The sequence below is a fragment of the Cryptosporidium bovis genome, assembly GCF_009768925.1.
Source record: "Cryptosporidium bovis isolate 45015 chromosome Unknown contig_8, whole genome shotgun sequence".
Taxonomy (NCBI): Eukaryota; Apicomplexa; class Conoidasida; order Eucoccidiorida; family Cryptosporidiidae; genus Cryptosporidium; species Cryptosporidium bovis.
In genome coordinates, this window is record NW_027124998.1 from 303445 (window position 1) to 319330 (window position 15886).

Here is a 15886-nt window from a genome sequence, read left to right on the forward strand (position 1 = left end):
GTATTCCATGACATGTTTGAATTTAAAAACAAGATGGAAACAAGAGAAATGTACTTTTTACTAATCCAACTCTGCTTTTTCAACTACTACTCGAAATTTAGATAAGTTAATGATGGATAAATACAGATCTGCTTATCTAGAAATAGCTACTTATTTAATGGTTCAGTCTCATATGCAACGCTGAATTATTCGTTTTAAGCAGATGTTTAAATCATGCAGGATGAGTGCATTAGGATAGTAAGATTTGGGTGGTGGGCGTAATTGGTGTACATGAAAGTTTTAGATAGTAAAGGTTGGACTGATACCATATAATTTAGTGCATTAAAAATAGTAATACAAATGAATATTGGAATAATTGTTGTATGTGTTGTAGTATCTTGATTGGTACGAACATTGCATGAATTTTATTAGAAATGAAAATCAGGTCATAGAGAAGTATTAATTGAATACTGAGAACAATGCAAGAGGCGAGGGAATAGTAAGTACAATGTTATTGTTTACCGATTTAAATATGTCTTTGGTAAATTCGTAGAGATGACTAAATGAGTAAATAAGTTACTAATGACGTTTTTACAGACAATATTAACTGTAGAATTGCTACTTGATTAATAATAAAATTTGGTTGAACTTTGACATGATTAAATGAACAATAGTTAACAGAATTATATTTCGAGGGAGACCACAAACAAAGCAATAATATATGTAATAATATGCCCATATTTCTTGATAATTATAATCAGATAAATTTTTTTCAAATATTTCGACATCTTTCCATAGGTTTTATCATAATCATCTTGTCTTGGAAAAGTGATAGTTGATTCATAAGTGTAAATACCACAAGATGAAGATATATGAAGTAGAAAATTAATAATTTGAATTATATACTTTAAGCTTTAGGATCACAGTATTGAAATTATTTTTCTCTTTTAAAGATGTGACGTCATAGATGCATGTAAATTAGGAAGGTGATGGTGGATATTATACCCATTACTACAGTACCTTTACATGCTTATTTAATATTACTCTTGTCTTTATTGTTTTTGAAATATGGAGATAAGTTGTTTAAATGTAATTTTTGGGCAGATAAATAGGCTATACACTAAGAGTGAACCCCATGATCCATTGTTTCCTCTTTAGTCTGAAAGAATATAAAGGGTGTATACCTGGTATTTGTAAGGCACAAAAATGCAATAAATCCGGATAATGTAATTTAGTGGTTACTTTTCATACATAATTAGCACAATTATTTGCTTTAGTGAGTTTAATCACGTCCTTTTCTTTTTCCAGAAGTAAATATACAAGTAAACCACAAACTATTGCTTTTATTTATTCACTTTTTTTTTGCTATTTGAACAAGGAAGGGGCATAAGAGAACTCAAAAAATTGAAACGGAACTCATTGTACTCGCATATGATTTATTCACGATCACCCACGATGTTGAAGGTTTTCCCAACCACTTTTTTTCAGACGTCTACTTTTTTGTTTTCATGCCATACCATTTACTGTATCGCATGTATTTTATATGTGACATGCACTTTTTTTGTTGTGTTATTTCACCTTTTCTGTTAAATAAAAATTCGTCTATACCGGTCCTGCTGTTTTTGTGGACCATATGCAGTTGGTAAAGTGCATGTATGCATGCCCCACACCTCTTGACAATTTCATTACTGTTGCATTCTTTTTTTCAAGTGTTAATGCCGTCATTTCTGAGGTTGTTAGTTATTTCCTTGATTATAGCATTAATGCGGCTGTTCTTTAGGTTTGATTTAAGAAATTAATTGAGGTGGTTGTTTGAAACATGTTGGAATTATAAATAAAAATACGATTAGCGGTGAGGGTGAGGGAATGCAGTGTGGAGGAAAAAAAGCAAATAAATACATTTATGAAGATTAAGATTAGGTGGAGGATTAAAAATTACGAATAAAATCGATAATTTTATCATTATTTTTGGGTAAAATAAAACAAGAACCGAATAAATGTAGAGAAGGGTGTTACTATATTATTCAAGGGAATGGAGATACTTATTTCATTTCCATGCATACGCACAGATATTTGAATGAAATCGACTAAAATTACTGGTGAATGTAATAAAGGAAGTTACAAAAGTATATATTGTTTGAATAATATTATCACAGATAAGTACTATTCGTTATTTATTTTGCGATTATATAAATTTGAAGTTAAGATTTAGGCCGTTGAAAGGAGCGATTTGGTGGGTGGATTAATGGAGAGCAAGGAAAGAGGGTCGTTAAAAAATAATTAAGATATTTAAAGCAAAAGATTAAAATATTGGTAATATCAAGGGTGTGCTAGGAATGGAGGGCGACAAAAGAGAGGGAAATAAAAAATTGAAAACTATATTTAAGTGCATTGGTTCTTTATTTTTGATAATAAGTCCATGTATTCTTTATTTTTTTACGGCCACAAGTTGGTTATGTAATAATGGTGGATCATCATTGATTGCATTAAATGTGATATTTTTCTTATTGATGATTGTTTTTATGTTTCTAACTCATTGGAAAAATCCTGGAGTAATTTTTAATTCAAAAAACAATAAAATTATAAATACGAATATTCGTTCAAACAATAGTATTTATAAAAACATTAACAGTTCTGCGAGTTTTTTGCCGAGTTTATCAGATATCCCACCAACAAACTCATTTGAAATAGTTGTAAATGGTCAGGTGGTTAAGGTAAAATACTGTGATACATGTGGGATAATTAGACCTCCCAGATCAGTCCATTGTAATGTGTGTGATAGTTGTATAGATAGATTTGATCATCATTGCCCATGGGTTGGAACCTGTATTGGTTCCGGAAATTACAGATATTTTATAATGTTTTTAATCCTACTGTTTATAAGTGAAATACTTTTCATTGTTGGTTCTTCTTGGATGGTAAATCATTTCTTTTTACAGGCCAGGAATGATCTTAAATTGGGAGATTCAACGAAAATATTCGTACACACTATGGAGAATGCAGGAGGTCCTGCAGTAGTAATAGGATTTTCATCATTTACTATACTTTTCTCAGCTTCTCTCATCATTTTACATTGCTATACTGCGATTTTTAATAAAACTACTTATGAGCAAATTAAGAGAACCTACAGCGAGATATCAAATCCATGGTCTTCTGGAATACTTCGAAATATAAGACAGGTATTTATGAATCAGCCTCTTCCAACCTCAAATTAGAATACACAGAAGAAAACCATTATTTCATCTTAGTTAAAGAGAAGTCAAATGGCTAATTTAAATCTACAGTCAGGTAATAAAAAAAATCAAGGACAATATGAAATTTGTGCTCATTTTTAAATGCCAATATTTCACGCAGTGTGCCTAATAACAAAATCTTATTCCTTGTTTTAGTATGCATTATACTTTATTCTCATTATTAAATTATCAATACCCTTTTTCATTAGTAAAATAATACGAGATTGCCCGTCTCGTCTCGAAATCTTTTATTTATCGTAGTGTATTGAAGAATAATAATAGGTTAGTTTTTTGATAGTATTGGGAAGTGGATATTGGAATAGCAGTTGGATAAGTAAGTTAAGCAAGTGGAGAAGTGGACAGAATAAGTTAAGGAGCGAGAACAATCAATTTTCGAGAACTCGGTTTATTTACGAAATAATTAACGGGGGCAGACACCTGATGGGGCTTAAATGGGTTAACTAGGGCAGAGAAGTGCTTCGTTTAGAGAACAAATTTGGCTATATTTGCACTTGCTCGGTTCAGATGCGGTGGCCTTATGAATTTGTCTTTCTTTGATTCTCACCAAAAGTACAGGGGAAGATTTGCGTGTAACTTAGGGAGCAACCAATACAAAAAGAAAGGAAAAACAAGATGGCAGATATTTTTCAGGATCAGGAATTAAGATCTAAGAATCACAAGTTATCATTAGCACTTAAAATTAAGGATAAATTGGAATGTACTGGAAAGTGGGGGAATATTGTCTTAGACTGGTCATCGAGTTTGAATAGGTATCTCATTAGTGCTCAGGAAATACTTTTTCAAGATGACTTTTACTTGAGATTTGCGACAATAGTACCACTTTCTTATTTAGATAATATAGATTGCGAGACATTTCTAAAGATATTGAAAGAAGATGAAGAGTTAAAACAAGCAATGACTACGAATAACAGTAATTGTTTGCGCCTCTCTTCAAAAGTAAGACATGAATTCTCCATAGCTATTCTTGGATCTGATAATCAAGTTGTATTGAATTCAATTAATTTTTGTCCACCAAAACGGTGAATAAAGTTTTATTTCACTTCAATAATCTAATATTTTGGGATTTAAAACAAAAAACAAACCAACTTCAGTGGACCCCACCGTTTTCAGCAAGTCTTATACAAATATATATTCACTGAACTCGAGTTAAACTCATTAAGAAATTCTCATACTTTTACCTAGGTAAGAAAAGGAACAAAATTACAAAGAATAGTCAATTGTCTTGCTTTGAGCGGGAAAGAAAAGAACTAGGACCAAAAAACAATCATTTTTAGCAACAAATTTGTACGTTAAACCTACAACGAAAACTGTATAGAAAGCAAAACAAGCCGTCTCATATAATTGAATGAGGTTTCAAATGCCGATACACAAAATTTATTTAGTCGGTACAAAAAAAGTGAAACAACTAAATCTTAAGCACAAACAGGAAAAACGAATAATATAGCTATACTTTTGTGACTTTAGATCAACAACGGCGTTTGCCTCCTTAGACTTAATTTATTTCCCAAAGTGTGTGTTTGCCATCAACTTGGTTTGTTCCCCTTCTTTTCCAATAGTTCAAAAATGGCTCTTTCTGTTTTAGATTCGAGCTCTTTTGTTAATAGCTCAAAATCCCTTTTTATGTCATAGTTATAGTCTCTGTCTGGTGAAATCTGAGAAGCCGAATTGCGATCAAAAAAGTTAGTTATGCATTGCTCGTCTAGTTCGGAGTAAGAAAAAAGGAGACATATCATATAGCACTATGGAGTGGGACGGGCTACATAGTCAATTCAACAAGATAGACTTGCCAAGTTCTTTCTTCCTATGATAAAGCAAAGGAGCCAATAGGCATTGATTTTCAGACACGTCCCGTACTCCTGGTGGACTCCAAGCTAATTTATCATATTAAAAAACAAAACGACAGAAGAAGAATGATGAAAGAAAATACTTACCACATTTGTAATTTCTGTTTCTAATATCGAGTCGTCGAGAACCTTTGACCTTATTAGTTGCAAATTTAGCAAATGCTCCTCACTTTTCGTGTAACACTGACTTCTGGGACAGTAATTCCTAAAAACTAGCTTCTTATCATCCATTTGTTAATCAGCATCTACTTATTTCTGCCTACTTATTTCAGGTTCAGTATTGCAACCAAGGTGAATTTTCTCACTATCTCCTCTTAAGCTGATTGCTTTTCATTTGGGGGATTTTTTACACTAATATGTGGAAAAAGGGGCCTTTGGCGCCAAGACACAAAATAAATGTGCCAAAGCAAATGCGAAAGCTGAATTTTGGGATTTAAGTTTTAATTTGATTTTTCCTCCCTCAGGACTTAGCATGGTACATATGAGCCACTAGGGAGGTGGCATATGGGATAAATGAGCAAAGATGTTTTCCGAGCTCCACTTTAGACAGACGGGATCTGGACACCTTCTCTCTCCGCGATCTCTGCTGTTATCGTACGATGGGAATAGATGCTTGATAAATGTAGGTGAGAATACCCAGAGGTATTGTTTTGAACACAAAGTGAAACTCTCAAAATTGAGGTTGATACTATTGACTGATATATCTATTGAAACTGTAGGGGGACTTCCCGGTCTTTTATTAACCCTGAGTGGAATTGGAGTGCAAAGATTGAGAATAATAGGTCCGGAGCCTGTGGTAAATTACTTTTTGACTTTAGGTTACAGGGCTGGTGATGTGGCCATTAGTAGGGATAACGGTGTATCTGTAAAAAAATGCCTGCTTTCAGTCAACTCTCGCGATTTTTTGGATGTTCAAAGAGGGGGATCTCTTTCTTCTTCAGCCAAATTTGACTTAGAAATAGAAGTTGTTGAATTATCTTTGAGAGGGGATAACGAAAGCAACGAAGTCAACCGCAATGAAAGCCAAATGGTGAGGTTTGAATTAGAGGACGGGATTTTCCTTGAGTCATATTTAGTTGGTCTTAAACGCAGTGACATTTACATCGATGAGTCATTTTTGTGTAAAAGGAGATGCACTGATAAGGCTATTTCTTTCTTATCAGAATCAGAGTTCACTCATTCATCTTTTACATCAAAAACAAAGAGACCTTTTGTTCGAGATGAATGCTCCATTTTGTATTTGTTCGAGTTTCCAAACAAAAAGGGTAAATTTGATGTTTTCAAAGCAAAGTCTTTGGGGATACCACCAGGACCATTGTACTCAAAGCTTAAGGACGGAGAGAACATAACTCTTGATTCTGGTAAGGTAGTATATTCGAGGGAAGTATGCTCACCTCCAATAAGGCTTCCATGGGTCATGGTTTCAAGCTCAATTGAAATTTTTGAATGTCAAGGTATTCAGGAAAGAATTAGGGAAATAATTGCTCTAAAAGGTTTTGAATTTGTGGGTAATGATGAACATGTCAAAGGGGAACTGAAACTAGACTCTGTATTTTATGTATTTGGTTTCTGTAGCCAAAGTCTTTTTACTCAAGAATTCGATAAAATGAATTTGAGTTACATTACAAATAAAGATAACTCAATTGGAGGCCAATTAAATTTTGTTGGACTCATTTCACCCATTTCCACGATTAGTACACATGAAGCAAATCCTTTCATAACAAGTTACTTTTTGCAAGGATTCCTCAGTAGCATGATTCCCTTTGTATTCCCCCATAAACAGTTTAATATCGATCCAAATTGCTGGAATAGAACATTCAGTATTTCCCATAACGGTAGAGCTAAATATGATTATAAATCATGTATTGAAAAAGACAATAAAGAGTGTAAATTCTCCGCCTCAATATTGAAAAAGATGTCAAAATTCTCACCGGAGTCAACATCAGTTGATGTAATTTCCGATAAAATCGGGAAAATCAAAGAATATCTCAACAAAATGCCACTCATTAAGGATGAATATCCAAAGCTTTGTGTCCTTGGAACCGGTTCAGCCATTCCCTCTCCATATAGGAACGTTTCTGGAAATCTCTTAAGAATAAACGATAACACAAGCATGTTTCTAGATTGTGGTGAAGGATCAATTTTTCAATTGTTTGTATTGTTTGGATATAACAAAGATACTTTTTTTGATATCATAAGTACCATTAATTTTGTTTTCATATCTCATCCCCACGAGGACCACTTCTTGGGCCTGTTCGGACTCATCAAAGCAAAGTATTTCTGTGAAATGATTACTTCTAAATCTGAACTTGACATTCACAAGTCAAAAGACAATAATAAAATGTGTGGTGATTCTAATTTCAGACCAAAGTTTGCTAATGGCATCATTAAATTGTCCAAGAATGAATTGGAAAGAATATCAGTGAATAACCAGATAGTTATAATGGGGCCAAAAAGCATCGAAAAGTTGTTGGAACTTCATATAGACGAAATAATTCCACCAAGAAATGCGAAACTGGAACCAGAGTTTGATCTAAAATCAAAAGTGATCTTTATTCCGATTCAGAACAGCAATTCAAAAATGCAAAATGAGGTCGCATTAGACAGTGACACAGTAATAATGTTTGAACCATTTCCAGTTAAACACATTAAACATTCATTTGGGATAAAAGTATCCTTGAAGCAAAGTGATGACTATAGTTTAAAGTGCCAAGCAGATAATCAATTTACAATAGTATTCTCTGGAGACACCGTACCATGTTCGTCTCTTGAATTAGCATCCAAAGATTGCGATGTGCTTATCCACGAAGCGACTTTTGAGGATTCTCTTGGTGAAGAGGCCAGGAAAAAGAACCACTCAACCATTTCAGAAGCCGTGAGGACAGCCGTCAAATGCTCAGCAAAGTCGCTTCTCCTCACACACTTCAGTCAAAGATATCAAAGCACTCCTGAAATCACAAAGGAGATGCATGATGGAGAACCCCAATCAACGTCCAAAAATAGCGATTGCTTCAAAGGATATCCTGAAGAGGAGATACTTAAGGCCTATTATAACAACAATACTTTATCGCTTATGGATTTAATGGTTATACCTTTAAAAAGTATCTGTGAGCTGGTTAAGCCTCTAAATTTATTAAATGAATTAATCAAGAATTATCTGCCATAAGTTCAAGCACACTATAGATCTTTCTTTGTTCTTCTTCAAATCATCGTTCTCAACTAGAATACAGTCCCATATATCGTCCCCATCGGTAGTTAGTCTAATTATAACTCCATGATACACTTTGTCTCCAATAAAGTAACTGACACGCGAACCGTTCCTAGATAGAAATCTCTCTATTGAGTCTCTGAAAAGCAAATCATTTATCAAATAAAAAGGTGTGGTTGGCTGGAAACCGTGTATTTCAAGACTCTTTTTCTGAATAGCACTTTTGGTTATAATTGATCTTCCAAAAGGACCCGGAACACCGTTTGATCTTTTACTATTAAAACGCACTGGAAGTATAAGAGATATATTTAAATACTCACCATTATCATCTCGCGATTTTTTAATGTACTTAATATTGCTTCTCACAAAAGATTCGCGTGATTCCGCCATTGTGAATGTAGAATCGGCTATAATGGCCTCCCTATATGAATTTGAGAGATTATTATTCTTTATTCTATTTGAAGTTCTTTTACGCGAAACAAAGTCCCTTCCCAAAGAATCCGCTGCATCTATATTTTCCTTCAGCCTCTCCAACTGAGACTCAATGTCGTCTGGCACAGTCTCATTTTTTCTCGGAAACAATCTGCAATTTAGTAATACGAAAGGAGTTAAACTCGCTTCATCCTCCACGCCATTTTGTTCGTCTCCAAAATTATAACAAATGTTTTCTACCTTTACTTTTTCTATGGTTGAAACATTTTCCGATATCTCGTAAAAGTGTTCAATAAATCTAACGTAGTCATCACAATTTCCTTTTCTTTCTGATATGATTGAATTTATCCATTCAAGTATAACTAACAGATGCCCGGATCTAAAGTAATAAAGTGCATCTGACTGCCTTGGAATAAAGCGAGATATACGTGACTGGGATTTCCCTCCACTGTTACTATTATCTAGCATTGAGATGAACGCATCTCTATCATTTACATAGCCACTATTTCCATTAAAATCAAAATGAGAGACGCAATTTCTTCCAAATGACATGTCTAAGATGCCTTTTGGTATTATCTTGAACGCAAATATTTTCAGGTATAAGCATATAACTGATATTTTTCTACCCAATAATAAACCAAATCCGTCTTTTTCATGACTCTCCATATTGACATTTCCCTCAAAATGTTGTAGCCAAAGTTTGTAGTTTTTCTCCCTTGTTTTGTCAAATACTATCCCAAAACTGGACAAACAATCTAAAATCGATTCCGAAATTAACTTAATCAATGAAGCCAACTCCTTTATGACGGTGTCGAAAGCAGTTTGGGTAGTCCCATGTCCATTTATGAACAACTCGAAAATAGTAAGTGATAATTTAAACAATAAGTCCATTATTTGAAAGTGGGTTTCGAGTTCATTTCTGATGCAAACCAACAAAGGAAAGAGCATTTTCATATACATAACGGACACTTGTTTAAACAAGGATAACAAGGAAAAACAAATGTACTGTTTTTCCATATCAATTCCAATTGAATTAAAACCAAAAGGTACAATAACCTGTTCTTTATCTTTTATTCTGTTTTTAACGTATTCATTTGGATTAAACTGATCGTGTTCAAACTCTTTTCCACTAAATATACTTCTGAGTTTTAATTTTAATTGAAATTCACAGTAATGTTCATCATTTAGGCATGTCATGAGTGTGTCCAGGTCTTTTTTTCTAGTCAAGTATCTGTAACAAGACCATGATTTTCTCTCTACTTTGTTTTCAAATGCAGTGTATGCTCTTTTATTTTCAAAAGCATAGATGCCCAAGGAAGGACTTTCACTTTTATCTATTGCAGTTTTAGTGCATATTGGGTTGTTACACTGGGATCTGTGAATCAAATACTCATTATTCAAGCTCTCTGAACAACTTGGAACTATCACTAGCGATTTATTTAGTGTATTTGACGTCTTTGTATTATTAAATATGTAGTATTTGTTCGAGTATCTATCTGTTCCTATCAAGTTATCATTTCTACCAAGTGAAACATTTGTTTTCTTTTTCCCAGGTGCACTACTACTCACAAATGTGTTCTGCATTGCGTTTATTTGATCCATAAACTCCTTTCCCAACTTTTCACTAAACAATGTATCTATCATCCAACTCATCACGCCTAAAAACGAGTCTTTGTGAAACATTGCTTCTGCGTTATTCTCAAAATAGTCACAACTTGCGTTTTTGCTCTTAATCTTTTCTTCCTCATTATTCTCTTTCTTTGTTCTATTAATATCAATTTTGCATTGAAAATTTTCATCTGCGTTTCTTTCATCCTGACCATGATCGTCATCGTCTTCACCAAAATCTTCAAAATAGTTCGAAATAGATTCAAGTCTTTTTTGTATTTCACCTAAAATAATTGGCCAGGTGACGTCATCGACGTAATATTTATTAATTATATCGTTTAATAATGAACTGTTAAATTCAGAGAGCAAGCTGTCGCCTGCTTTAATATCCATGCCACTTGAATCTGGATTAAATAACAGTGAAGTGGCAGCTCTCTTGATTTGCCTACTGCCAAAACTGTTGTCTGAATTTGTTTCTTCTGGAACCAAACCAAGTTTAGACGGAAGTAATTTATCCGAAATGAATGACACCATCTTACTTGATATTGAAAAAAATAAATTCTTTGGAAATAAATTTACAATGCTTATAAATTCAACCAAGTCCTCTTGAATTACTTTTCTTCCATTTTCTTTTAATTTGTTCCTTTGTCTCTCAATAATGTTTTTGTATTCAAAATAAAAACACTTAATTATTTCAATGCAAGTTGAATTATTTTCAGGAAAAATTCTTGAATAATAAGATTGAATGCTCAGCAATGAACTTGAATTTATAGGTAAATCTAGATATTCACCATACACACCTAGGAAAAATGACATTCTTAATACACCCAAACAATTGTCGAAACTGTCTGCATAACACTTTATTTTGGGTAGGTAATTTTTCAAGGCATCCTCAGCTTTACTCACTGAAGATCTTCTTCTCTTTAAATTATTGCCATTACTAACGTTAACCCCACCTAAATCGTTCCTATTTCCAACAACTAAACCAATAGCCTTACTTTGTAATTTGTTACAGGAGAATATTTTCTCCATTAAATCAATATTTTCTAGATAATTATCCAAATTTGAACTTATTTCACTTTCACTCAAAGATGAATCCTCACTCGATATCATTTTAACTAATTTATTCCTCATTGTAACCAGTATCTGAATACCAAGGGTCTTAGACAAATTGTGTCTTTCAGAATATGCCTTTAAATAGTTCTCAATGAACTTGTACATCAACAATACATCCTTTTCTGTCGAGCCTGGAATGCAGACAGGATCACCCCATGCCGTGCTAAAATTTGTGTCGTTACTAGAACTAATCGATTCTTTACTTGTTTTTTTTAAAGTTGAATTAGCTGGAGTCCCACCTGATACAGTCGAACCTGCGCTAACTTGATCAGAGTTGTCCTCATTTGTGCAGTTTAAACCGTCAGTTTCTGTTGAAGTTATTTGTTTTTTGTTTGGCGATTTGTCTTGCGACTTTCCGGTAACCTGGTCCAAAAATGTTCTATAACCTATTCTATTTGAATTTGGAGACAAGAGCGTTTTAACTAGTCTTGTGATAATGTCAAACTTTAATTTTGCTGCTGAATAATACTTTGAATACTTGTTTGCTGGCCAAATAAGTCTATAGCAAGTCTTTTGATCACCTTTTAAGGGAATACTATTTATCCATATACACGGTGGGTCATATATATTGCTCCCGAATTCTATTGTCCAAGAATGTATCCTGCATGTTATTGGAAATGAATTAAACGCTTCTTGTTTAAGCAACGATTTTGGAATTTCTTTGACTTTTTTTGATTTAAATCCACTCGAAACTCCACCTTTTTGGCGAGCTTTTAGCAACTTTTTATAGTTTTCTCTCAGTATAGTACTTTTTTCCTTATCGTAACTAAGTATATAGTTAAAAGGTATTAAATAGCCTGTCATTGTAAATTCATCGTTATTATTCTCTGTTTTTAACTCAGATATTGAATTCCTATCATTGCTCCCTTCGTATGTAACGAAATAATCGAGAGTACTCTTCTTACTACTAAAGTATATGCTCTCATAGTTGTTTTTAATAGAATCTAAAGGTATCATTCTTGACAGTTTATTATTGTATATGCAAAAATCAGCAATATATCTGTATTTTATACACGAGTCGCCACTTGTATAAGTCACCTCTTCTGGTATATCTTCCTCAATTGTTACATCCTGTTTTCCTCTCACAGATCCTCTAGATTCACTGTTGTTGCTTGAAATACTACTCTTCCTTTTACACTGACTTCTAGAGACTGTTATGTCACTCATCAAATCTATGTTGCTATCGTTGCAAAATTCGCCATTCATTGCTTTATCCTGCTCTACACCATATATGGGAACCGAGTTGGAGTTAGCAATGTCCTCACATCCCTCATCGTCGCCCTGTAAAAACAAATACTCCGGAATTCCTCCCTCATTATAAAGAGAATCTGAAAGTCTCATTGAAACATCGCTTGAATCCACTGCTTCAGTGTAATCGTTTGAGGCCATTGTTGTACTGGATATTCTTCCAATCCTAACCCCACTATAGATTTATTCTTATATAACTTACAATAAATGCCTTCTACAATAGTTTATGTACATATATGTTTATACCTTGGAAATAATTTCATCTGACTTTATTCAAGGTAAATGCGCAAATATACATATGTATTCAGGTGGTAAAGGTAGTTCTATAAAATATTAAATTGTGAAAATACCCCTAATTACTTTTTCCTGCTTAACTTGATAATTATCAACAAAAAAAAAGTTACCAATTATATTTTTTAGCAAATAACTAGGTTCCACTCCTCCAGGGCGCTTCCCCCAACTAGACAAAAAGAGTAAGTGAATCCACATTTCATTAGGTTATTCTTCATCCAAATTCTTGAATTATTCCTAAATTTTTTAAAAATATAACCAATAGTACAAATCCTTTGCGAAAAAAAGTTAAAAAGAAAGAAATAAGATAATAAAAGGAAAATGTACAAATTAGTCGGTAAAAAAAACATGCAAATACCGGTTCATACTCGTTTACAAAAATACGAGCATCATTTAAGTTAGCTGAAGAAGAGCATCACCTTTATAGTCAAATAAAGAAGAAAAAAAATCCATGGGGTACCTGGGCCTAAGGCTCAGTTTAAAGGAATCCAGTTTATTTCAGGTCTGTTGTTTTTCCTTAGAAACTCATTGCACTTTTTAAAGTGATCACACCCTTAAATCAATTTTTTATTTTAAAAATAACTAGTTAGCCTTTCATTTATATTATATTTTATCTCACTACACTCCTATTCCTGTTTTTTATTTTGTTTTAGTAGGTATAGAAACGGACGCATAGTGTAGAGACATGTACAGAACAGTACTTACCCATAAACTTTTTTTGAGATAGTGGAGAAGGATGTGCAGACTCCAAAACCAGATGTCTTTTCCTGCAGACGTTCGAGGCTTTCGTTTGGGCAGATCTTCCCCATAACATAAACACTATAGGTTTTTCTAATTTGTTTATAATTGAAATAACAGCACTTGTAAATTTATCCCATCCCTAATAATTAATAAAAAAACGTTCTGTGTATATTATATACAATAAAACTTACGTAATCCTTGTGCGACATTGGTTTCCCCTCTTCCACAGAAAGAAGAGAATTTAGGAGGAATACACCTTGCTCTGCCCATGAAGTGAGATCTCCATGCGATGGAGTACCTTTACCTATTTCCTTGTATATATTTTTCAAGCTTGGTGGAATAGGAACGCCTTTTGGAACGGAGAAACATAGACCCATTGCCTGACCGGGTTGATGATAGGGGTCTTGACCTATGATAACAACCGATATTTTACTCACAGGAGTGGTTTTAAAACACTGAAACATATCTTTTTCTGGTGGATAAACTTTTACAATACGCCTTCTTTCCCTTACTTTTCTAAAACACTCAATAAAATATGGCTTTGAAAGTTCCTCCCTAAGCAACCCAAACCATTCTTCTCCAAAACATTCGATTAGCTCTTCTTCCTTAACTATATCCTCATCTATATTGCCACTTATTCTTATTTTCTTGCTATTTCTGTCTTCTTCAGTACTTTTATCCCTTTTATTACAATTCAATGCATTGAAATTGTCGTTGTTGCCTGTGTTTTCATTATCACAATTTAAATCACTAGTTACTTCTACGTGAGCCTCACTTTTCTTTTTCATAAATGACAATATTGAAAGTTGCGTCATTTCAATATCATTTAATACTGACTTTAATTTTTGTACTCCCAATACATGTTTTTAGAGGGCGGCAACTTATAACTGAAAACTACTCTGGATTCATTATTTGCTGAGATTATTAGCAGGGTGTGAAACTAAACCGGGAAGACCAGTTCAAAAATCTTCATTTACATATTCTGTTAGCTTCTAGAACCCAACTATTAACTGCAAAAGGTAAAAATAACTTGCAAAAAAAAGGGCAAAAACAAAGATTTAAAAGATAAAACTTAGTAACAGCAATGATTTACTGACTAGACTACTATATAAAGACTCCACTTCATCTTCTGTTTTCTGAAAAAAACAAAAGATTTGCTTTAAGATAAAAATCTGATTTCTATAAGACGGTAATGTCGTATTACTCGAATCTTGTTTCTTAATGCTCATCCTCCAAATACGTAACATTTCCTTTATAAAGGTATGCAATTGGCTTAACTTCAAACTTAACAGTCGGGATGCTTAAGTACTTAAGGAGTAAATACTGGTATTTATTTAGTTGCAATCCCTTTTCACAAATGGTAACGGTATCCTGATTTACAACACCTTCTATGCTGGACCTGAGATGAGGATACTGCTTTCTCATATAGAGTTCAGCACCTTGTAGCTGCCTTGCCAACTCAGTGTTTGGCTCAGCAATACAACTTACATCTGAAATTGAACCCTCTCTTCCTATTTCCAGGGTGGAGTTCTCAGACAGAACCTTTTTCAAATCATCTGGAGAAAGATCCGTAAATATAAGGCCTCTCTCCCCCCTTAAAAATGCCGAAATCGCATGCGCATTTTTGCCATTACTATTTTCTGTATCCATGTTAAACGCAACTTGCAAAAGTTTATTTTTACCTATCAAAAGTTTACCTGGCTCCAAACTGATTCTAAGTTCTTTCAAAGAGGAATTTCTCTGGTTAAAGAGTTTAACCACGTAGATATAGTCGTACTTTTGAATAAATCTATGTACGTTTTCTATTATCTCAGACTTATCCTTTTTTCTCTTCACTCCCTCTAAAGCAATCGTTTTCCTGACTCTTTTAGACTTTACCATTCTCGCTCAAACGCCTATAACAAACAGTTGAACTATGTGTATAGTTTCTTTAGTTACCGTTTTATGTACCACGTTGCTTATTTTGTTAATTTTAACAGTCTCTCTCACCTTGAAATCAACCTCTAATAATACTATAATCAATTTGACTTTATCATTTTTTGTTTGGCGCCAAACCTTACATATACTGGGCTAGGAGAGGAACATGTAAATTAAGAGTAAGAAGGAAATGAGGGAAACAAGAAAAGAGAGGAATGAATTAGATCATGTTTTTCCGTTAGGTTTTG

The 15886-nt window shown here is 33.6% G+C and overlaps 6 protein-coding genes across 6 annotated transcripts; 3 read left to right on the forward strand and 3 right to left on the reverse strand.

The window, feature by feature from the left end:
• Window positions 1–2315: 2315 nt before the first annotated feature.
• FG379_003356 (DHHC family palmitoyl transferase) lies at window positions 2316–3194 on the forward strand (the record flags this gene model as incomplete). The annotated part of the gene is made up of 1 exon (XM_067328985.1): window positions 2316–3194. One exon carries the CDS (start codon window positions 2316–2318, stop codon window positions 3192–3194), a length of 879 nt encoding a protein of 292 aa, XP_067185162.1.
• Window positions 3195–3845: 651 nt separating this feature from the next.
• On the forward strand, window positions 3846–4256 carry FG379_003357 (uncharacterized protein; the record flags this gene model as incomplete). The annotated part of the gene is made up of 1 exon (XM_067328986.1): window positions 3846–4256. One exon carries the CDS (start codon window positions 3846–3848, stop codon window positions 4254–4256), a length of 411 nt encoding a protein of 136 aa, XP_067185163.1.
• Window positions 4257–5600: 1344 nt separating this feature from the next.
• FG379_003358 (uncharacterized protein) lies at window positions 5601–8243 on the forward strand (the record flags this gene model as incomplete). The annotated part of the gene is made up of 1 exon (XM_067328987.1): window positions 5601–8243. The coding sequence occupies one exon, from the start codon at window positions 5601–5603 to the stop codon at window positions 8241–8243; it is 2643 nt and encodes an 880-aa protein (XP_067185164.1).
• Window positions 8244–8392: 149 nt separating this feature from the next.
• On the reverse strand, window positions 8393–12830 carry FG379_003359 (uncharacterized protein; the record flags this gene model as incomplete). The annotated part of the gene is made up of 1 exon (XM_067328988.1): window positions 8393–12830. A coding segment is annotated over one exon (4438 nt), but the record flags the coding sequence as incomplete, so codon positions are not given.
• A 1037-nt stretch (window positions 12831–13867) lies between these two features.
• Window positions 13868–14536, reverse strand: FG379_003360 (uracil-DNA glycosylase; the record flags this gene model as incomplete). Its single annotated transcript, XM_067328989.1, has 1 exon — window positions 13868–14536. One exon carries the CDS (start codon window positions 14534–14536, stop codon window positions 13868–13870), a length of 669 nt encoding a protein of 222 aa, XP_067185166.1.
• A 403-nt stretch (window positions 14537–14939) lies between these two features.
• FG379_003361 (uncharacterized protein) lies at window positions 14940–15602 on the reverse strand (the record flags this gene model as incomplete). The annotated part of the gene is made up of 1 exon (XM_067328990.1): window positions 14940–15602. The coding sequence occupies one exon, from the start codon at window positions 15600–15602 to the stop codon at window positions 14940–14942; it is 663 nt and encodes a 220-aa protein (XP_067185167.1).
• Window positions 15603–15886: the final 284 nt, after the last annotated feature.